We start from the raw sequence: 22,468 nt of genomic DNA, 5'->3' as shown, positions 1-22,468 counted from the left end.
ACATACTGCCTAAAGCTGGGAGAACAGAATCACAGACATTATTCCAAAAGTGGCCCTAACCAATGTCCTGTACATTGTTCCGCAATATGACCCTCCCAACTCCTACATTCATTGCACTGACCAGTGAAGGTAAGCGTACCAAACATCTTCTTCACGTGGAGGCTTGGGGACCGCTTTGCAGAACACCTACTCTCGGTTCGCAACAAACAACTGCACCTCCCAGTCGCGAACCACTTCAACTCTCCCTCCCATTCCTTAAACGACATATTCCATCATGGGCCTCCTGCAGTGCCACAATGATGCCACCCGAAGGTTGCAGGAACAGCAACTCGTATTCCGCTTGGGAACCCTGCAGCCTAATGGTATCAATGTGGACTTCACCAGTTTCAAAATCTCCCCTTCCCCCACTGCATCCCAAAACCAGCCCAGTTCGTCCCGGCCTCCCTAACCTGTTCTTCCTCTCACCTATCCCCTCCTCCCACCTCAAGCTGCACCTCCATTTCCTACCTACTAACCTCATCCTGACCCCTTGACCTGTCTGTCCTCCCTGGACTGACCTATCCCCTCCCTATCTCCCCACCTACACTCACCTTTACTGACACCATCTCCATCTCTTTAGCTTGCCTGTCTCCTCTCCACCCGGGAACGAAAGAGACTCACGATTGGTGTGTTGCCTCCCAGTTGCCAGGGTCCATGATGTCTCGGATCGTGTCGTTGGGGTCCTGAAGGGAGAGGGTGACCAGCCCCAAGCCGGGTCCACAGAGGCACCAACGACATAGGTAGAAAGAGGGATAGGGATGTCAGGCAGGATTTCCGGGAGCTAGGGTGGAAGCTGAGAGCTAGAACAAACAGAGTGGTTACCTCTGGTTTGTTACCCGTGCCAGCGAGGCAAAGAACAGGGAGAGATTTCAGCTGAGCATGTGGCTGCAGGGATGGTGCAGGTGGGAGGGCTTTAGGTACATGGACAATTGGGGCTCATTCTGGGGTAGGTGGGACGTCTACAAACAGGACGGTCTCCACTTGAATCAGAGGGCCACTAATACCCTGGGTGGGAAATTTGCTAGTGCTATTCGGGTGGATTTAAACGAGCTCAGAAGGGGGATGGGAAACTGAGGTGTAATCCTAGTACACAGGAGGATGCGCGTAGGGAGGACATGGTCAGGACCTCACTGTCACAGAAGTGTGCTGGCAGACAGCAAGCTGGGTTGAAGTGTGTCTACTTTAACGCAAGGAGTATCTGGAAAAAGGTAGGTGAGCTTGCAGCTTGGATAGGTACCTGGGACTTCGATGTGGCCATTTCGGAAACATGAATAGAGCAGGGCCAGGAATGGATGTTGCAGATTCCAGGGTTTATATCTTTCATTAAGGCCAGGGAAGGTGGTAAAAGAGGGGGAGGGGTGGCTTTGTTGGTCAAGGACAGTATAACGGTGGCTGAAAGAACCTTTGATGAGGACTCGTCTACTGAGGTGGTATGGGCTGAGGCTGCCGAGGAAGGTTTATTGACTGAGTCAGTATGGGTGGAAGTTAGGAACAGCAAGGGAGCAGTCACCTCACTGGGGGTTTTCTCCAGACCCCCAAATAGCAGTAGGGAGATCGAAGAACTCATAGGCCGGCAGATTGTTGAAAAGTGCAAACGTATCAGGGTTGTTGTTATGGGTGACTTCAACTTTCCCAATATAGATTGAAACCTCCTGAGTGCAGATGGTTTGGATGGAGCCGTTTTTGTCAGCTGTGTTCAGGAGGGTTTCCTGACTCAGTATGTGGACAGGCCAACGAGGGGAGACGCCATTTTGGATTTGGAGCTTGGCGATGAACCAGGACAGGTGTCAGATCTCGTGGTGGGAGAACACTTTGGCGACAGTGACCACAGCAGCCTCACATTTACCATTGCCATGGAAAGGGAAAGGAGCAGTTACCAGGGGAAGATATTTAACTGGGGAAAAGGAAACTATGACACTATCAGGCAGGAGTTAGGAAGTACAGATTGGGAGCAATTGTTCCACAGAAAGGGCACAGCAGACATGTGGAGGCTGTTGAAGGAGCAGTTGTTGCGAGTGATGTATAAATTTGTTCCTCTGAGACAGATAAGAAGGGGTAAGATTAAGGAGCCTTGGATGACGGGTACAGAGGTGCTTCTTGTCAAAAAGAAAAAGGCAGCTTACGTAAGGTGGAGGAAGCAAGGGTCTAGCACAGCTTTAGAGGATTACAGGCTTGCTCGGAAAGAACTGAAAAGTGGACTGAGGAGGGCCAGGAGGGGACACGAGAAAGGCTTGGCAGGAAGGATTAGGGAGAACCCGAAGGCATTTCACTCATACGTGAGGAATAAGAGAATGATCAGGGAGAAGGTAGGGCTGATCAGGGATAGCGTAGGGAACTTGTGCGTGGAGTCTGAGCAGATAGGGGAAGCCCTAAATGAGTTTTTTGCTTCAGTTTTCACTAAAGAAAGGGACCTTGTTGTGAATGAGAACTTTGAGGAGCAGGAAAACAGGCTTGAACAGATCGAGGTTGAGGAAGCTGATGTGCTGGAAATTTTGGCAAACATTAAGATTGATAAGTCCCCAGGGCCAGACCAGATTTATCCTAGGTTGCTCCGGGAAGCGAGAAAGGTGGTTGCTAAGCCGCTGGCGAAGATCTTTGCTTCCTCACTCTCCATGGGAGTCGTACCGGAAGATTGGAGGGAGGCAAATGTTGTTCCTCTTTTCAAGAAAGGGAGTAGGGAAATCCCTGGAAATTACAGACCAGTCAGTCTTACGTCTGTGTTCAGCAAGGTTTTGGAAAGAATTCTGAGGGATAGGATTTATGACTATTTGGGAAAGCATAGTGTGATTAAAGGGAGTCAGCATGGCTTTGTGAGGGGCACTTATTGAGTTCTTTGAGGAGGACACGAGACAGGTTGACGAGGGTTGAGCAGTGGATGTGGTGTACATGGACTTCAGCAAGGCATTTGATAAGGTTCCCCACGGCAGGCTCATTCATAAAGTTAGGAAGTATGGGATACAGCGTGATTTGGCTGTCTGGATTCAGAATTGGTTGGCTGACGGGAGGCAGAGAGTGGTTGTAGATGGTAAGTATTCTGCCTGGAGGTCAGTGCTGACTGGTGTCACACAGGGCTCTGTTCTTGGGCCTCTGCTCTTTGTAGTTTTTATAATTTTTATCGTTTTTATAAATGACTTGGATGAGGAGGTTGCGGGGTGGGTTAGTATGTTTGCTGATGACACAAAGGTTGGAGGTGCCGTTGATAGTATTGAGGGCTATTGCAGGCTTCAGCGAGACATTGACAGAATGCAGAGCTGGGCTGAGAAATGGCAGATGGAGTTCAACCTGAATAAATGCGAAGTGATGCATTTTGGAAGGTCGAACTTAAATGCTGAATATAGAATTAAAGACAGGATTCTCGGCAGTGTGGAGGAACAGCGGGATCTTGGTGTTCAAGTGCATAGCTCCCTCAAAGTTGCCACCCAGTTGGATAAGGTTGTTAAGAACGCATATGGTGTTTTGGCTTTCATTAACAGGGGGATCGAGTTTAAGAGCCGCGAAGTTACGCTGCAGCTCTACAAAACCCTGGTGAGATCATACTTGGAATATTGTGTCCAGTTCTGGTCACCCTATTATAGGAAAGATGTGGAGGCTTTGGAGAGGGTGCAAAGGAGGTTTACCAGGATGCTGCCTGGACTGGAGGTCTTGTCTACGAGGAGAGGTTGACGAGCTCGGAGAGAAGGAGGAAGAGAGGTGACCTGATCGAGGTGTCCCAGGTAATGAGAGGCATGGATAGAGTCGATAGCCAGAGACCTTTCCCAGGGCAGGATTGACTGCTACGAGGGGTCATAGTTTTAGGGTGTTAGGAGGAAGGTATAGAGGAGATGTCAGAGGGAGGTTCTTCACCCAGAGAGTTGTGAGCGCATGGAATAGTTTGCCAGTGGTAGTCGTGGAAGCAGAGTCATTCGTGACATTTAAGCGACTGCTGGACATGCACATGGACAGCAGTGAATTGAGGGGAATGCAGGTTAGGTTATTTTATTTTTGGATTAGGATTATTCCACGGCACAACATCGTGGGCTGAAGGGCCTGTACTGTGCTGTACTTTTCTATGTTCTGTGTTCTAAAAACAAACCAGCTCGGTGAGCAAGTCATCAACCTCAGTCATGAAAGTATTTAGAATCTATTATAAAGTACATGATGATCAGACACATGGAGAAGCATGGTAACAAAATGTGAGGCTGGATGAACACAGCAGGCCCAGCAGCATCCCAGGAGCACAAAAGCTGACGTTTCGGGCCTAGACCCTTCATCAGAGGGGGGGATGGGGTGAGGATTCTGGAATAAATAGGGAGAGAGGGGGAGGCGGACCGAAGATGGAGAGAAAAGAAGATAGGTGGAGAGGAGAGTATAGGTGGGGAGGGGATAGGTCAGTCCAGGGAAGACGGACAGTTCAAGGAGGTGGGATGAGGTTAGTAGGTAGGAGATGGAGGTGCAGCTTGGGGTGGGAGGAAGGGATGGGTGAGAGGAAGAACAGGTTAGGGATGCAGAGAAAGGTTGAGAGATAATGGGAACTGCAGATGCTGGAGAATCCAAGACAACAAAATGTGAGGCTGGATGAACACAGCAGGCCAAGCAGCATCTCAGGAGCAGAGACAGGTTGGACTGGTTTTAGGATGCAGTGGGTGGAGGGGAGGAGCTGGGCTGGTTGTGTGGTGCAGTGGGGGGAGGGGACGAACTGGGCTGGTTTTGGGATGCGGTGGGGAAAGGGGAGATTTTGAAGCTGGTGAAATCCACATTGATCCCATTGGGCTGCAGGGTTCCCAAGCGGAATATGAGTTGCTGTTCCTGCAACCTTCGGGTGGCATCATTGTGGCACTGCAGGAGGCCCATGATGGATCCAAAGAATGGGAGGGGGAGTGGAAATGGTTTGCGACTGGGAGGTGCAGTTGTTTATTGCGAACCGAGCGGAGGTGTTCTGCAAAGCGGTCCCCAAGCCTCCGCTTGGTTTCCCCAATGTAAAAGAAGCCACACCGGGTACAGTGGATGCAGTATACCACATTGGCAGATGTGCAGGTGAACCTCTGCTTAATATGGAAAGTCATCTTGGGGCCTGGGATAGGGGTGAGGGAGGTGGTGTGGGAGCAAGTGTAGCATTTCCTGCGGTTGCAGGGGAAGGTGCCGGGTGTGGTGGGGTTGGAGGGCAGTGTGGAGCAAACAAGGGAGTCATGGAGAGAGTGGTCTCTCTGGAAAGCAGACAAGGGTGGGGATGGAAAAGTGTCTTGGGTGGTGGGGTCGGATTGTAGATGGCGGAAGTGTCGGAGGATGATGCGTTGCATCCGGAGGTTGGTGGGGTGGTGTGTGAGAACGAGAGGAATCCTCTTTGGGCGGTTGTGGTGGGGATGGGGTGTGAGGGATGTGTTGCGGGAAATGCGGGAGACGCGGTCAAGGGCGTTCTCGACCACTGTGGGGGGAAAGTGGCGGTCCTTGAAGAACTTGGACATCTGGGATGTGCGGAAGTGGAATGCCTCATCGTGGCGGCAGATGCTGGGGAGGCGGAGGAATTGGGAATAGGGGATGGAATTTTTGCAGGAGGGTGGGTGGGAGGAGGTGTATTCTAGGTAGCTGTGGGAGTCGGTGGGCTTGAAATGGATATCAGTAACAAGTTGGTTGCCTGAGATAGAGACTGAGTGGTCCAGGAAGGTGAGGGATGCGCTGGAGATGGCTCAGGTGAACTGAAGGTTGGGGTGGAAGGTGTTGGTGAAGTGAATGAACTGTTCGAGCTCCTCTGGGGAGCAAGAGGCGGCACCGATACAGTCATCAATGTAACGGAGGAAGAGGTGGGGTTTGGGCCTGTGTAGGTGCGGAAGAGGGACTGTTCCACGTAACCTATAAAGAGGCAGGCATAGCTGGGGCCCATGCGGGTGCCCATGGCCACACCCTTAGTCTGTAGGAAGTGGGAGGAATCAAAAGAAATCATGTTTGATGAAGCTGTGGGATGTTTTTAGGATGTTACCGTCAAAGTACATAAAGGGAAGCTGGTAGTTATATCTGGGGCTTAAAGAAGGCATTTGATAAGGTCCCACATTTATTTGTAACGGAAGTTTGAGAACAAATGATTGGCAGGTATATACTGCTATGGATTGAGAACTAGTTAATGGACAAGCAATGGTCAGGATAAATGTGTGTGAGCATGTGATTGTAGGATGCCACAATGTTTGGAGCTCAGCTGTTCACAATATTTATCAATAATTTGAACATCAGGACCAAAGAGAATATTTACAAATTTCAGGTGAAATTCAGACAAAACCAGGTTGGAATGGTAGTATTGGGAATGATAGAAAGAGGCTTCAAGGGGATTTAGACAGACTGAATGAGTGACAAAAACATGGGAAATAATGAAGTAACAAGGTGTAGAGCTGGATGAACACAACACACCGGGCAGGATTAGAGAAGCAGGAAAGCTGATGTTTTGGGCCTGGACCCTTCTTCAGAAAATCTTCATTCTTCATTTCTGAAAAAGTGTCTGGGCTCGAAATGTCAGCTTTCCTGTTCCTCTGATGCTGCTTGGCCTGCTGTGTTCGTCCAGCTCCACACAGTGTTATCTCAGACTCTCCAGCATCTGCAGCTCTTACTATCCTGGAAATAATGAGAATTTGTTAGGAGGAATGGAGGTGCAGTGTATTTCTTAAATGGTAAGAGGTTGAAAGAGTTGATGTCCATAGGGACCTTACCCTTAACAACTTCTCCTTCAACTCCCCCTACTTCCTACAGATGAAAGGGATCGCCATGGGTACCTGATGACCTCAAGCTATGCCTGCCTCTTTGTAGGATACGTGGAACAGTCCCTCTTCCACAGCAACACTGGCACTATCCCCCAGCTCTTCCTCCATTACATCAATGACTGTATTGGCACTGCCTTGTGCTCCCATGAGGAATCGAACAGTTCATCCACTTTACTAACACGAGAGGTTGATTGAGCTTGGACTTTTCTCTCTGGAGAGAAGGAGGGCGAGAGGTGACCAGATCGACGTGTACAAGGTAATGAGAGGCATGGATAGAGTCGATAAGCAGACACCTTTCCCCAGGGCAGGATTGACTGCCACGAGGGGTTATAGTTTTAAGGTGTTAGGAGGAAGGTATAGAGGAGACGTCAGAGGGAGGTTCTTCACCCCAGAGGGTTGTGAGCGCATGGAATAGTTTACCAGTGGTAGTCATGGAAGCAGAGTCATTAGTGACATTTAAGCGACTGCTGGACATGCACATGGACTGCAGTGAATTGACAGGAATGTAGGTTAGGTTATTTTATTTTTGGATTAGGATTATTCCACGGCATATGTTCTATGTTCTACCTTCTCCTCTATCCATCTTCGATCGCCTCCGCCTCTCTCCCTATTTATTTCAGAATCCTCTCCCCATCTCCCTTTTCTGATGAAATGTCTAGGCCCAAAACGTCAGCTTTCCTGCTCCTAAGATGCTGCTTGGCCTGCTGTGTCCATCCAGCTTCACACTTTGTTATCGCGGATTCTCCAGCATCTGCAGTACCCATTATCTCTGATCTAATCTTAACCTCACTGCGAAGCCTCTTCCAGGGTGCCGAACCTGAAGTCCTCCCTCCGGACCAACCTGAGGGGATCTCTCTCCCAGTGCAACTCTCCTGTAATCTCTTCAGCCTTGAACCTGCTCGACCATGTCCTGAAGCAAACCAGGTACCACAGTCACATCAGCTCCCTCAGCACCTGCCTATGGAACCAGATCATCCCCAATGGACTACAGCCCACATTCAGGACTTCCCAATTTGGACCAAACCTTCAGAGACCGTTCAGAAGCGTTTCTCCCTGCGAGTCCTGAGGCACACACTCGCATTAATGCGCCAGCATCTCCAGGCGCTGCAATCCAGCCTGCCCCAGCTCAGAGCCTCCCTCTCCCAGACCTGCAAAGGACCCCTCCTGCTTTTTATTCTTTGTGAGTACAGGGGAGTGGTTAGTGAGGGGAGGGGGTGGGGATGGGAGTGAGTACAGGGGAGTGGTTAGTGAGGGGGTGGGGCTGGGGATGGGAGTGAGTTCAGGGGAGTGGTTAGTGAGGGGGTGGGGGTGAGTACAGGAGAGTGGTTAGTGAGGGGAGGGGGGGTGGTGAGGGTTAGTACAGGGGAGCGGTTAGTCGGGGGGTGGTGGTGGGGGTGAGTACAGGGGAGTGGTTAGTGAGGGGGTGGTGGTGGGGGTGAGTACAGGGGAGCGGTTAGTGAGGGGGTGGTGGTGGGGGTGAGTACAGGGGAGTGGTTAGTGAGGGGGTGGTGGTGGGGGTGAGTACAGGGGAGTGGTTAGTGAGGGGAGGGGGGGTGGTGAGGGTTAGTACAGGGGAGCGGTTAGTGAGGGGGTGGTGGTGGGGGTGAGTACAGGGGAGCGGTTAGTGAGGGGGTGGTGGTGGGGGTGAGTACAGGGGAGTGGTTAGTGAGGGGAGGGGGGGTGGTGAGGGTTAGTACAGGGGAGCGGTTAGTGAGGGGGTGGTGGTGGGGGTGAGTACAGGGGAGCGGTTAGTGAGGGGGTGGTGGTGGGGGTGAGTACAGGGGAGTGGTTAGTGAGGGGAGGGGGGGTGGTGAGGGTTAGTACAGGGGAGCGGTTAGTGAGGGGGTGGTGGTGGGGGTGAGTACAGGGGAGTGGTTAGTGAGGGGGTGGTGGTGGGGGTGAGTACAGGGGAGCGGTTAGTGAGGGGGTGGTGGTGGGGGTGAGTACAGGAGAGTGGTTAGTGAGGGGAGGGGGGGTGGTGAGGGTTAGTACAGGGGAGCGGTTAGTGAGGGGGTGGTGGTGGGGGTGAGTACAGGGGAGTGGTTAGTGAGGGGGTGGTGGTGGGGGTGAGTACAGGAGAGTGGTTAGTGAGGGGGTGGTGGTGGGGGTGAGTACAGGGGAGTGGTTAGTGAGGGGGTGGTGGTGGGGGTGAGTACAGGGGAGTGGTTAGTGAGGGGGTGGGGGTGGTGTTGAGGGTGAGTACAGGGGAGCAGCTAGTGAGGGGCTGGGGGTGGTGTTGAGGGTGAGTACATGGGAGCGGTTAGTGAGGGGGTGGGGGTGGGGATGGGGTGAGTACAGGGGAGTGGTTAGTGAGGGGGTGGGAGTGAGTACAGTGGAGTGGCTAGTGAGGGGAGGGGGTGGTGTTGGGGGTGAGTACAGGGGAGTGACTAGTGAGGGGAGGGGGTGGTGTTGGGGGTGAGTACAGGGGAGTGACTAGTGAGGGGAGGGGGTGGTGTTGGGGGTGAGTACAGGGGAGTGACTAGTGAGGGGAGGGGGTGGTGTTGGGGGTGAGTACAGGGGAGTGGCTAGTGAGGGGAGGGGGTGGTGGTGGGGGTGAGTGCAGGGGAGTGACTAGTGAGGGGAGGGGGTGGTGGTGGGGGTGAGTGCAGGGGAGAGGTTAGTGAGGGGAGGGGGTGGTGGTGGGGGTGAGTGCAGGGGAGTGACTAGTGAGGGGAGGGGGTGGTGGTGGGGGTGAGTACAGGGGTGTGGCTAGTGAGGGGAGGGGGTGGTGGTGGGGGTGAGTACAGGGGAGAGGTTAGTGAGGGGAGGGGGTGGTGGTGGGGGTGAGTACAGGGGAGAGGTTAGTGAGGGGAGGGGGTGGTGGTGGGGGTGAGTGCAGGGGAGAGGCTAGTGAGGGGAGGGGGTGGTGGTGGGGGTGAGTGCAGGGGAGAGGTTAGTGAGGGGAGGGGGTGGTGGTGGGGGTGAGTACAGGGGTGTGGCTAGTGAGGGGAGGGGGTGGGGGTGGTGGTGAGTACTGCGGAGTGATTAGTTGGGGGATGGGGGTGGGGGTGTTTGTGAGTACAGGGGAGCGGTGAGTCAGGGGGTGGGGGTGGGAGTGAGGGTGAGTACAGGGGAGCGGTTAGTGAGGGGGTGGGGGTGAGTACAGGGGAGCGGTGAGTGAGGGGGTGGGGTTGGTGGTGAGGGTGAGTACATGGGAGTGGTCAGTGAGGGGGTGGGGGTGGGAGTGAGGGTGAGTACAGGGGAGTGGTCAGTGAGGGGGTGGGGGTGGGAGTGAGGGTGAGTACAGGGGAGCGGTTAGTGAGGGGGTGGGGGTGGGAGTGAGGGTGAGTACAGGGGAGCGGTTAGTGAGGGGGTGGGGGTGGGAGTGAGGGTGAGTACAGGGGAGCGGTTAGTGAGGGGGTGGGGGTGGTGGTGAGGGTGAGTACAGGGGAGCGGTGAGTGAGGGGGTGGGGGTGGTGGTGAGGGTGAGTACAGGGGAGCGGTGAGTGAGGGGGTGGGTGTGGGAGTGAGGGTGAGTACAGGGGAGCGGTGAGTGAGGGGGTGGGGGTGGTGGTGAGGGTGAGTACAGGGGAGCGGTGAGTGAGGGGGTGGGGGTGGTGGTGAGGGTGAGTACAGGGGAGTGGTCAGTGAGGGGGTGGGGGTGGGGTGAGTACAGGGGAGCCGTTAGCGAGGGGGTGGGGGTGGAGGTGTCTACAGGGGGTGGTGTTGGGGTGTTGGGTGAGGGTGTGAGTACAGTGTCAGGGTCACGCTTAGGGGCTGTGGTCAGGGTGAGGGTTTGGGGTGTGTGAGGGGGTGTGGTTGGGGTGAGGGGTGTGGTCTAGGTGAGAGGGTGTGGTCAGGGTGGGGGTGTGGTCAAGGTGAGGGTTTGGGGTGGGGGGCTGTTGTCTAGGCTTTGGGGTGTGGTCATGGTGAGGGATTGTCCATCGGTGAGGGGGTGTGGTCTAGGTGAGGGGGTGTGGTCAGGGTGAGGGGGTGTGGTCAGGGCGAGGGGGTGTGGTCAGGGTGGGGGTGTGGTCAAGGTGAGGGTTTGGGGTGGGGGGCTGTTGTCTAGGCTTTGGGGTGTGGTCATGGTGAGGGATTGTCCATCGGTGAGGGGGTGTGGTCTAGGTGAGGGGGTGTGGTCAGGGTGAGGGGGTGTGGTCTAGGTGAGAGGGTGTGGTCAGGGTGGGGGTGTGGTCAAGGTGAGGGTTTGGGGTGGGGGGCTGTTGTCTAGGCTTTGGGGTGTGGTCATGGTGAGGGATTGTCCATCGGTGAGGGGGTGTGGTCTAGGTGAGGGGGTGTGGTCAGGGTGAGGGGGTGTGGTCAGGGCGAGGGGGTGTGGTCAGGGTGGGGGTGTGGTCAAGGTGAGGGTTTGGGGTGGGGGGCTGTTGTCTAGGCTTTGGGGTGTGGTCATGGTGAGGGATTGTCCATCGGTGAGGGGGTGTGGTCTAGGTGAGAGGGTGTGGTCAGGGTGGGGGTGTGGTCAAGGTGAGGGTTTGGGGCGGGGGGATGTTGTCTAGGCTTTGGGGTGTGGTCATGGTGAGGGATTGTCCATCGGTGAGGGGGTGTGGTCAGGGCGAGGGGGTGTGGTCAGGGCGAGGGGATGTGGTCAGGGTGAGGGAGTGTGGTCAGGGTGGGGGTGTGGTCAGGGCGAGAGGGTGTGGTCAGGGTGAGGGAGTGTGGTCAGGGTGAGATTTTGGGGAGGGGGGTGTGGTCTGAGTGGGAGGTGTGGCCGAGGTGAGATGTATGGGCAGGGAGAGGGTTTTAGGGTGAGTGCGTCGGTCTAAGCCTGGGGGTGAGGTCATGATGAGAGGTGGTGGTCTAGGTGAGGGGGTGTGTTGGTGGTGGGGGGTGTGGTCTAGGTGAGAGGGTGTTGTCAGGGCGAGGGTTTTGGGGTGAGGGGGTGTGGTCTAGGTTCAGGGGCGCGGTCAGGGCGAGGTGGTGTGGTCGAGGTTTGAGTGCGTGTGCAGGGCGGAGGGGTGAGATCTAGGTTTGGGGGCGGGGTCAGGGTGAAGGGGTGTGGTCTAGTTTTGGGGGCGTGGTCAGGACGAGAGGTGCGGTCTAGGCTTGGGGGCGTGGTCTCGGCTTGGGGCGTGGTCTCGGCTTGGGGCGTGGTTAAGGTTACGGAGCCTGGGCCCTGTTGAGGAGGAGCGCTCCCCCTGGCGGGCGGTGCCGTGCGGAAGGGGGTTGGCCCCGGGACGGGACTTCGTTCCATTTTCGAACCGCCGCCGGTTTATATCAAAAACCGCCAACTGCCCTTGGCCTCCGGCCCCCGGCGGCGCTCAGGCTCAAGCCTCGGCCCCGGCCCCGGCCCCGGCCCAGGCCCAGGGATGGCTCCCATTCTCTGGCTACTCCTGCTCCTGGCCCCGGGGCTGGCGATGAGTGAATGTACAACCCAGCCCCCGGGATCGCTGCCTCACCAACAACCGGTAAATACCCCCGCCCCATTACTGCCCCCCCCCGTGTAGAGGGAGCTTTACCCTCTATCTAACCCTGTGCTGTCCCTGGGAGTGTTTGATGGGGGATAGTGTAGAGGGAGCTTTAGCCTGTATCTAACCCCGTGCTGTCCCTGTCCCTGGGAGTGTTTGATGGGGGACAGTGTAGAGAGAGCTTTACTCTGTATCTAACCCCGTGCTGTCCCTGTCCCTGGGAGTGTTTGATGGGGACAGTGTAGAGGGAGCTTTAGCCTGTATCTAACCCCGTGCTGTCGCTGTCCGTGGGGGTGTTTGATGGGGACAGTGTAGAGGGAGCTTTAGCCTGTATCTAACCCCGTGCTGTCGCTGTCCGTGGGAGTGTTTGATGGGGGACAGTGTAAAGAGAGCTTTACTCTGTATCTAACCCCCTGCTGTCCCTGTCCCTGGGAGTGTTTGATGGGGGACAGTGTAGAGAGAGCTTTACTCTGTATCTAACCCTGTGCTGTCGCTGTCCCTGGGAGTGTTTGATGGGGACAGTGTAGAGGGAGCTTTAGCCTGTATCTAACCCCGTGCTGTCGCTGTCCGTGGGAGTGTTTGATGGGGGACAGTGTAGAGGGAGCTTTACTCTGTATCTAACCCCGTGCTGTCCCTGTCCCTGAGAGTGTTTGATGGGGGACAGTGTAGCGGGAGCTTTACTCTATATTTCTCTGTATATCTTTGACGTGCTGTTGGTGAGTTGGACTTTTTGTGCCTCATGAAACTTGTCTTTTACAGACCTCTAAGTCAGGGACGTTCACAGTTGATTATGAAAACGAGTGCTTCAGCAAAGATGGTTCCTGTTTCCGGTATATCTCTGGGAGTATACACTATTTCCGAATTCCTCGTATCTATTGGAAGGACAGGCTACAGAAAATGTACATGGCTGGGCTGAACACGATCCAGATGTAAGTGTGGCTCAACCATGGGTTATTGTAGCAGTACTGAAGGAGGGACTGCTGCTCTGCTGGACGAGGGATGGTCTATTCAGGAGTAGGGTAGGTCTCCCCAGAATCTTGGACCAATCATTTTATTTCAAACAGCATTATTTACCAGATTACTCTGGTTATTTATTTACAAATGCAGATATGGTCAAAACAGTCAGGCACAGGCAAAACCATTCAGCCCCATCCTCCTGACTGATCTGATTGTAATCTCCAATCCACATTTCCCCACTACCCTGATAACGTTTCACCCTCATGATTAACAAGAACCATCTTAGCCATCTCTGCCTTAAAAATGTTCAAGAACTGTGCTTCCACCACGCTTTCAAGAAGAGAACTCCAAAAGTTCACAACCGTCTAAAAGAAGTGTTTTTGTCTCATCTCAGTTTTAAATGGGTAATCCCTGACTTGTGACCTGCAGATTGACCTTTTGTGATTCATGCACAAGGGCATTTAGATGCCTCTGCATCTCAAGAGTTCTGCAATCTCTCACCGTATAGATCATATCCTTTCCGATTCTTCCTGCCAGAACAGACAATTTCACATTTTCTCACATTTTCACACATTACAATCCATTTGCCACACCCTCACCCATTTACTTAATCTTTCAATTTATTTATAATCTCATTGTGTCCTCTTCAGTCCTGGATGAGGAAATCAAGCGTAATGTTTCCATATTTGCTGATGATTGAGAGTAGAAGGTTAGCGTAAAGACGCAGCAAGGTGAATTAGACATATCGAATGAGTGGGCAAATGCAATGTTGATGAGTATGAAGTTATTCACCTCAGTAGGAATAGAGAATGGGAGAGTCCTATTTAAATCTAGCGTTTGCCGACACTTACAGTTAGAACAGTACACCATGATGTTCTGCCGAACTATTATCCTACTCTGAAATCAAACTACCCTGCATACCCTACATTTTACTACCCTCCATGTGCCTATTCAGAGTTGCTAATAAGTCTCTAAAGTATCTGACTCCACTACTCTCTCCGGCAGCACGTTCCATGCTCCCACCGGTTTCTGAGTAAACAACCTACATCTGACATCTCCTCTATTCCGTCCTCCAATCACGTTAAAGTTATGCCCCTCATAATAGTCATTTCTGCCCTGGGAAAATGTCTCTGACTATCCACTGCACCTATGCCTCTCATCACCTTGTGCATCTCTATTAAGTCAGCTCTCATTCAAGGATGCAGACCCTCGGAAAATAGGTGACAAGTTTAGGTAGAGGATCTGAATAGGCGCAGGCTTGGAGGGCCGAAGGGCCTGCTCCTGTGCTGTAATTTTCTTTGTTCTTTGTCCTTCTTCATTCCAATGCGAAAAGCCCTAGCTCCCTTAACCTTTCCTCATAAGGCCTGCCCTTCATTCCAGGCAGCAACATGGTAAATCTCCACTGCACCCTCTCTAAAACTTCCACATCTTTCGTATAATGAGGTGACCAGAATTGAGTGTGGGTTTTATAGAGCTGCAGCGTAACCTTACGGCTCTTAAACTCAATTTCCCTGCCAATGAAAGCCGACACACTTCTTAACAACCCTATCAATTTCCGTTGCAACTTTGAGGGATCTATGGATGTGGTCCCCAGGATCCCTCTGTTCCTCCACACTGCTGAGAATCCTGTCACTAACCCTGTATTCTGCATTCAAATTTGACCTTACAAAATGAATAACTTCACACTTTTATGGGTTAGAATAAAGAACAAAGAAAACTACAGCACAGGAACAGGCCCTTCGGCCCTCCAAGCCTGCGCAAATTCATATCCTCTATCTGAACCTGTCATCTGTTTTCCAAGCATCCGTATCCCACTGCTCCCTGCCCATTCATGTATCTGTCTAGATACATCTTAAATATTGCTATTGTGCCCACCTCTACCACCTCCGCTGGCAACACGTTCCAGGCACCCACCACCCTCTGTGTAAAGAACTTTCCACACATATCTCCCTTAAACTTTTCCCCTCTCACATTGAAATAGTGACCCCTAGTAATTGGGTTGAATTCCATCTGCCACTTCATTGCCCAGCTCTGCATCCTGTCAATGTCCTGTTGAAACCTACAACAGCCCTCCATGCTGTCCACAACTCCACCAACCTTCGTGTCATCGGCAAACTTACTAACCTCCGCCTTCCACTTTCTCATCCAACTCATTAATAAAGATCACAAAGAGCAGACGTCCCAGAACAGATCCCTGCGGAACACCACTGGTCACCGAGCTCCAGGCTGAATACTTTCCGTGTACTACCACCCTCTGTCTTCTATTAGACAGCCTATTCTGCACCCAGACAGCCACATTTCCCTGAATCCCAAGCTTTCTTACTTTCTGAATAACCTTCCCATGTGGAACCTTGTTATGTACCTTACTGAAATCCATATACACCACATACACTGCTCTACCTTCATCAATGTGTTTTGTCTCATCCTCAAATAATTCACTAAGTCTTGTGAGGCATCACCTGCCCCTCACAAAGTCATGCTAACTATTTCTAATCAAACTGTGCTTTTCCAAATAATCATAAATACTGTCTCTCCAATAATTTACCCACCACAGAAGTAAGACTGACTGGTCTGTAATTCCCAGGATTATCCCTATTTTCTTTCTTGAACAGCTCCAGTTTCCTAACGCGGTCTCTGAGGAGCTGGAATTGGGTGCACTTCTCGCAGGTGAAGTCAGAAGGGACACTGACCGAATATATTAGTCCACTTACCCAGCAGTCCCCGTATCTGTGCTTGCTCCTGCTCAGCCTTTGCTCCGGCTATACATGAGGCAAGTTTTTTAAATACAGAAACCTTACCTTCCCGGCTTCCCCTGGCTTGGGCTGTCACCACTTACGCCGCTGAATTTCAGCTCTGATAAGTGCTAATTGCGCATGCTCACCTCTGACTTATTATCATTCTGCACATACCTGTGCACATAAAAATGGTGAGTTTTGTTTGAACAAACGTTCAAATATATGGCACAGTGGCTCAGTGCTTAGCACTGGTACCTGCCTCAAGAGCGCCAGGGACCTGGGTTTAAATCTACCCTTGGGCGACTGTCTGTGTGGAGTTTGCATATTCTCCCTGTGTCTGTGTGGGTTTCTTCCAGTTTCCTCCCACGGTCCAAAGATGTGCTGGTTAGGTGGATTGGCCATGCTAAATTGCCGATCGTGCTCAGAAACTTTTGAAGAAGGGTCCCGACCTGAAACATAAGCTTTCCTGCTCCTCTGATCCTGCCTGATCTGCTGTGTTCCTCCAGCTCCAAACTGTGCCATCTCAGACTCCAGCATCAGCAGTTCTTACTATCTCCCATAGTGTTCAGGGATGTGTAGATTAGGTGGGTTGTAGGGGGATAGGTCTGAGTAGGATGCTTTGAGGGTCGGCGTGGACTTGTTGGGCCAAAGGGCCTGTTCCCACACTGGAGGGGTTCTATGATATACTTTGCAATATATACTTTCATTCAGTTCTTTTCAGTTTTATGTGTTCACTAACTTTTTATCACACTTTTTTTGAAATCTGTCTTGGGTGTCAGCAGTTGCTACCTTATTAAAATGGTGATAGATTGGGAAGTGTGGTCTTAATCTAGTTAAGCAGGCAGGCAGCTGCAGCAACCAGTTAGGAAGGTAACTGGTATATTGGCCTTCATAGTGAAAGGCTTTGAGTACCAGGCCCAGGGATGTCGTGAACCCCCAAACCCTTCGATTATATCCCGGTCTGTAAATTAGTCCCAGATACCTGCTATTTTACGTCTAAACTGCCCTGACCACCTTGATTAGACTAGTGTCTGAGGTTCACTCCCAGGTAACTAAAATTCTGTATGTAAACATCCCCTACAAACTCCTCCATTAGATTGCAGTCTGTAAATCATTCTGGATATTTGTTATTGTTTACATAAATTAAGAACTTAGTAAAGGAGGACTCAAAAGACAATAAACAGAGTGAAAGTAAACTGCCATCAAACTAGCAAGGAGAGAGGGAGTGTGTGTGTGTCTGTGTGGTTTCAGATTTCCATCATATGTAGTGTTTTGCTTTTATTATTTAGCAACAATTGCTCCTTGCTCTATGCCCCTACTAATAAAGCCTAGGATACTGTATGCCTTATTAACTACTGTCTCCACCAGTGGTGCCACCTTTAATAATTTGTACACATATAGTAGTAGCAGATAGTGAAGGGGACTGTCGGAGAATGCAGCAGAATATAGATAGAGTGGAGAGTTGGGCGGAGAAATGCAGGTGGAATTCAATGCGGGCAAATGCGAGGTGATACATTTTGGAAGATCTAATTCAAGAGTGAACTAATCGGTAAATGGAAACGTCCTGGGGAAAATTGATGCACAGAGAGGTCTGGGTGTTCAGGTCCATTGTACCCTGAAGATGGCAACACAGGTGGAAAGAGGGGTCAAGAAGGCATACGGCATGCTTTCCTTCATCTGAGGGGCTGTTGAGTACAAGAGTTGGCAGGTCATGTTGCAGTTGTATAGGACTTTGGTTCGACCACATTTGGAATACCGTGTACAGTTCTGGTCGCCACGTTACCAAAAGGATGTGGATGCTCTGGAGAGGGTGCAGAGGAGGTTCACCAGGATGTTGCCTGGTATGGAGGGTGCTAACTATGAAGAGAGGTTGAGTAGATTAGGATTATTTACATTAGAAAGACGGAGATTGAGGGGGGACCTGATTGAGGTCTACAAAATCATGAGGGGTATAGACAGGGTGGATAGCAAAAAGCTTTTTCCCAGAGTGAGGGACTCAATTACTAGGGGTCATGAGTTCAAAGTGAGAGGAGGGAAGTTTAAGGGAGATATGCGTGTAAAGTTCTTTACACAGAGGGTGGTGGGTGCCTGGAACGTGTTGCCAGCAGAGGTGGTAGAAGCGGGCGCAGGGCACCATATAAATGTATCTAGAGAGATACATAAATGGGCAGGGAGCAGTGGGATACAGATCCTTGGAAAATAGGTGATAGGCTCAGATAGAGGATCTGGATTGATGCAGGCTTGGAGGGCTGAAGGGCCTGTTCCTGTGCTGTAATTTTCTTTGTTCTTTGCTCAAATAGATTGACAAGTAAATTAGTCCCATATACCTGAACATTTGTGCAATCATGGATGAACATCCCATGTCCATCTATAACGTGGTGCCGGGTATTTTTCGTTCATCAGATGTGGATATTGATGACAGTGCCAACGTTTACTGTCCATCCTTAGTTGTCCTGGGGAAGTTGGTGGTGAGCTGCCTTCTTGAACCGCTGCAGCCCATGTACTGTATGTTGACCAACATTGCCCTCAGGGAGGGAATTCCAAGATTTGACCCAGTGATAGTGAAGTAACAGCGATATATTTCCAAGCCAGGATGGTGTATGACTTGGAGGGGAACTTGCAGGGGGTGGTGTTCCCTGCACCTGCTGTTCCTGTCCTTCTAGACGGAAGTGGTCTTGGTTTTGCAAGGTGCTGCCTGAGGATCTCTGGTGAATTTCTGCAGTACACCTTGTAGATAGTACACACTGCTGCTACTGAGTGCCGGTGGTGCAGGGAGTGGGATGTTTGTAGGTGTTGTGTCAGTCAAGTGGGCTGCTTTGTCCTGGATGGTGTGATGTGCCTTGAATGTTGTTGGAGCTGAACCCATCCAGACAAGTGGGGAGTATTCCATCACACTCCTGACTTATACTTTGTATGTGGTGGGCAGACTTTGGGATGTCAGGAGATATGTTACTTGCTGCAGCATTCCTAGCCTCCGACCCGCTCTTGTATTTAGTTGGCTAGTCCAGTTCAGTTTCTGGTCAGTGGTAAACCCCAAGATATTGATAATGGGGTCATGCCATTGAATGTCAAGGGACAGTGGTTAAATTGTCTCTTGTCGGAGGTGGATATTGCCTGGCATTTGTATGAAGTCAATGTTATTTGTCACTCGTCAGCTTGTTGCATGTGAACATGGACTGCTTCAGTGTCTGAGGAGTGACGAATGGTGCTGAACATTGTGCAGTCATTGGTGAACTTCCTCACTTCTGACCTTATGATGGAGGGAAGGTCATTGATGAAGCAGCTGAAGATGGTTGGGCCTAGGACACTATCCTGATGAACTCCTGTAGAGATGCCTTGGAGCTGAAATGATTGATCTCTAACAGTCACGACCATCGTCCTACATACCAAATGTGGCTCCTCCCAGCAGAGACTTTGCTCCTGGTTCTCACTGATTCCAATTTTTCCAGGGCACCTTGATGCACCCTTGACACCAAGGGATGCCACTCTCACCTCACCTCTAGGATTCACCTCCTTTCTCCATGTGTGAACCAAGGCTGTAGTGAGGTCAGGAGCTGGGTGGCTCTGGCAGAACCCAAACTGTGCGTCACTGAGCAGGTTTTTGCTGAGTATGAACTGCTCAATAGCACTGTCAATGATAATTACCAGCATATTGAATCCTCAATGAGTTTCCAGTTTGTAACATTGATGGTAAATACCAGGATTGTGGAATAGTTTCAATTTGGCACTTGTGGGATTGTGTGGATCTTTTCTGGACAGTAAATAACTTTGTATCTGTTGTTCTGTCCTCTCGTTCACCTCCTCAGGTACATTGCCTGGAATTACCACGAAACGACCCCTGGGGAATATGACTTCAGCAACGCCAAAGATATTGTGTATTTTCTGAGCCTCGCTCAGGAGATAGGTCTGTTTGTCATTCTGCGTCCTGGACCCTACATCTGTGCTGAGTGGGATCTGGTGAGAACCATTAAAACACTATATGTGCTGTCATCCTGGGAGCTCAAGGGTCATGGGGATGTAATCTAGGGATGCTGTCTTGCTTACAGGAGTTGGGGTCAGGAACAGAGTCTGCTAAATGAAGGGGTTTAGACAGGGTGGCTAGGAGAGGAATGTTACGGGGTCTAAGATCTGCCAGGCTGGGGTAACTGAGACCTGACTGAAGTGGGTGGGGTGCAGCCAAACCCAGCCATAGAGTGTTAGGGGAACCAGGCTTCTACTGCCCCCACTAACCCAAATCCTGTCAGCTGAGACCCTGGTCTCCCTTCTCACTGTCGGGCACTGGCTGGGACTTAAGGTGCAGCCTTCTGGTTTACAATTTGTTTTTGTTTGTTTTCAGGGTGGTCTTCCAGCTTGGCTTCTGCAAAATTCAACAATCAGTTTACGATCTTCTGATCCAGGTAGAAAGAGTTTGTTCTAAACTGGGACACTGAGGGGAAAGTAGTTTGGCAAGAGATGGGCCCAAAAATGAAATTATTACAGCAAAGGATGAATAAAGTACTGAGCACTCACAACCATACAGTACAAAAGAGGCCCTTTAGCCTATCGAGCCTGCAGCAACAAAATCAACCTGATCTGCATATCGAGATAGTAGGAACTGCCGATGCTGGAGAATCTGAGATAACAAAGTGTGAAGCTGGATGAATACAGCAGATCACGCAACATCATAGGAGCAAGAAAGCTGATGTTTCGGGCCTAGACCCTTCACCCTTCTTCAGAAATGGGGGAGGGGAAAGGGATTCTGAAATAAATAGGGAGGGGGGGAGGTGGATAGAAGATGGATAAAGGAGAAGGTAGGGTGAGAGGAGACGGACAGGTCAAAGAGGCGGGGTTAGAGAAGATAACAAAGTGTGGAGCTGGATGAACACAGCAGGCCAAGCAGCATCTTGGGAGCACAAAAGCTGACATTTCGGGCCTAAACCCTTCATCAGAAAAGGGGGAGGGGGGAGAGGATTCTGAAATAAATAGAGAGAGAGGGGGAGGCGGACTGAAGATGGATAGAGGAGAAGATAGGTGGAGAGGAGAGTATGGGTGGGGAGGGAGGGAGGGAATAGGTCAGTCAGGGGAGGACCGACAGGTCAAGGGGATGGCATGAGGTTAGTAGTTGGGAAATGGAGGTGTGGCTTGAGGTGGGAGGAGGGGATGGGTGAGAGGAAGAACAGGTTAGTGAGGTGGGGACGAGATGGGCTGGTTTTGGGATGCAGTGGGGGAGGGGAGATTTTGAAGCTTGTGAAATCCACATTGATACCATTGGGCTGCAGGGTTCCCAAGCGGAATATGAGTTGCTGTTCCTTCAACCTTTGGGCACCATTGTGGCACTGCAGGAGGCCCATGATGGACATGTCGTCTAAGGAATGGGAGGGGGTGTTGAAATGGTTCACGACTGGGAGGTGCAGTTGTTTGTTGCGAACCGAGCAGAGGTGTTCTGCAAAGTGGTCCCCAAGCCTCCGCTTGGTTTCCCCAATGTAGAGCAAGCCACACCGGGTACAGTGGATACAATATACCATATTGGCAGATGTGCAGGTGAACCTCTGCGTAATATGGAAAGTCTTCTTGGGGCCTGGGATGGGGGTGACGGGGGCTGGTGTGGGGGCAGGTGTAGCACTTCCTGCGGTTGCAGGGGAAGGTGCTGGGTGTGGTGGGGTTGGAAGGGAGTGTGGAGCGGACAAGGGAGTCACGGAGAGAGTGGTCTCTCCGGAAAGCAGACAAGGGTGGGGATGGAAAAATGTCTTGGGTGGTGGGGTCAGATTGTAGATGGCGGAAGTGTCGGAGGATGATGCGTTGTATCCGGAGGTTAGTGGGGTGGTATGTGAGAACGAGAGGGAATATCTTCTGGCGGTTATGGCGGGGGCGGGGTGTGAGGGATGTGTTGTGGGAAATGCGGGAGACGCGGTCAAGGGCGTTCTCGACCGCTGTGGGGGGAAAGTTGCGCTCCTTGAAGAACGTGGACGTCTGGGATGTGCGAGAGTGGAATGCCTCATCCTGGGAGCAAATGTGGGGGAGGCGGAGAAATCGGGAATAGGGGATGGAATTTTTGCAGGAAGGTGGGTGGGAGGAGGTGTATTCTAGGTAGCTGTGGGAGTCAGTGGGCTTGAAATGGAAATCAGTTACAAGCTGGTTGCCTGAGATGGAGACAGAGAGGTCCAGGAAGGTGAGGGATGTATTGGAGATGGCCCAGGTGAATTTGAGGTTGAGGTGGAAGGTGTTGGTGAAGTGGATGAGCTGTTCGAGCTCCTCTTGGGAGCATGAGGCGACGCTGATACAGTTCATCAATGTAATGGAGGAAGAGGTGGGGTTTGGGGCCAATGTAGGTGCGGAAGAGGGACTGTTCCACGTAACCTATAAAGAGGCAGGCATAGCTTGGGCCCACGCGGGTACCAATAGCCACCCCCTTAGTCTGTAGGAAGTGGGAGAAATCAAAAGAGAAGTTGTTGAAGGTGAGGACGAGTTCGGCTAGGCGGATGAGGGTGTTGGTGGAGGGGGACTGGTCGGGCCTGCGGGACAGGAAGAAGCAGAGGGCCTTGAGGCCATCTGCATGAGGAATGCCGGTGTATAGGGACTGGACGTCCATGGTGAAAATGAGGTGTTGGGTGCCAGGGAATTGGAAGTTCTGGAGGAGGTGGAGGGCGTGGGTGGTGTCACGGACGTA

General features: G+C 51.7%; 1 protein-coding gene across 1 annotated transcript in view; it reads left to right on the top strand.

Annotated features, from left to right (window-relative positions):
• The first annotated feature begins 11,800 nt into the window (after positions 1-11,800).
• Positions 11,801-22,468, top strand: part of glb1l (galactosidase, beta 1-like) — a 34,181-nt gene continuing 23,513 nt past the window's right edge. Inside the window, exons 1-4 of the mRNA XM_048534359.2 lie at positions 11,801-12,130; positions 12,890-13,059; positions 19,629-19,779; positions 20,159-20,219. Of these exons, the coding sequence (XP_048390316.1) occupies positions 12,032-12,130; positions 12,890-13,059; positions 19,629-19,779; positions 20,159-20,219 (481 nt within the window). The 5' untranslated portion in view covers positions 11,801-12,031. The remainder of the gene's footprint in view (positions 12,131-12,889; positions 13,060-19,628; positions 19,780-20,158; positions 20,220-22,468) is intronic.

The sequence above is a fragment of the Stegostoma tigrinum genome, chromosome 7, assembly GCF_030684315.1.
Source record: "Stegostoma tigrinum isolate sSteTig4 chromosome 7, sSteTig4.hap1, whole genome shotgun sequence".
NCBI classification, from domain to species: Eukaryota; Metazoa; Chordata; class Chondrichthyes; order Orectolobiformes; family Stegostomatidae; genus Stegostoma; species Stegostoma tigrinum.
Note: the sequence above shows the minus strand (reverse complement) of the source record. Positions and strands in the feature narration are given on the sequence as shown.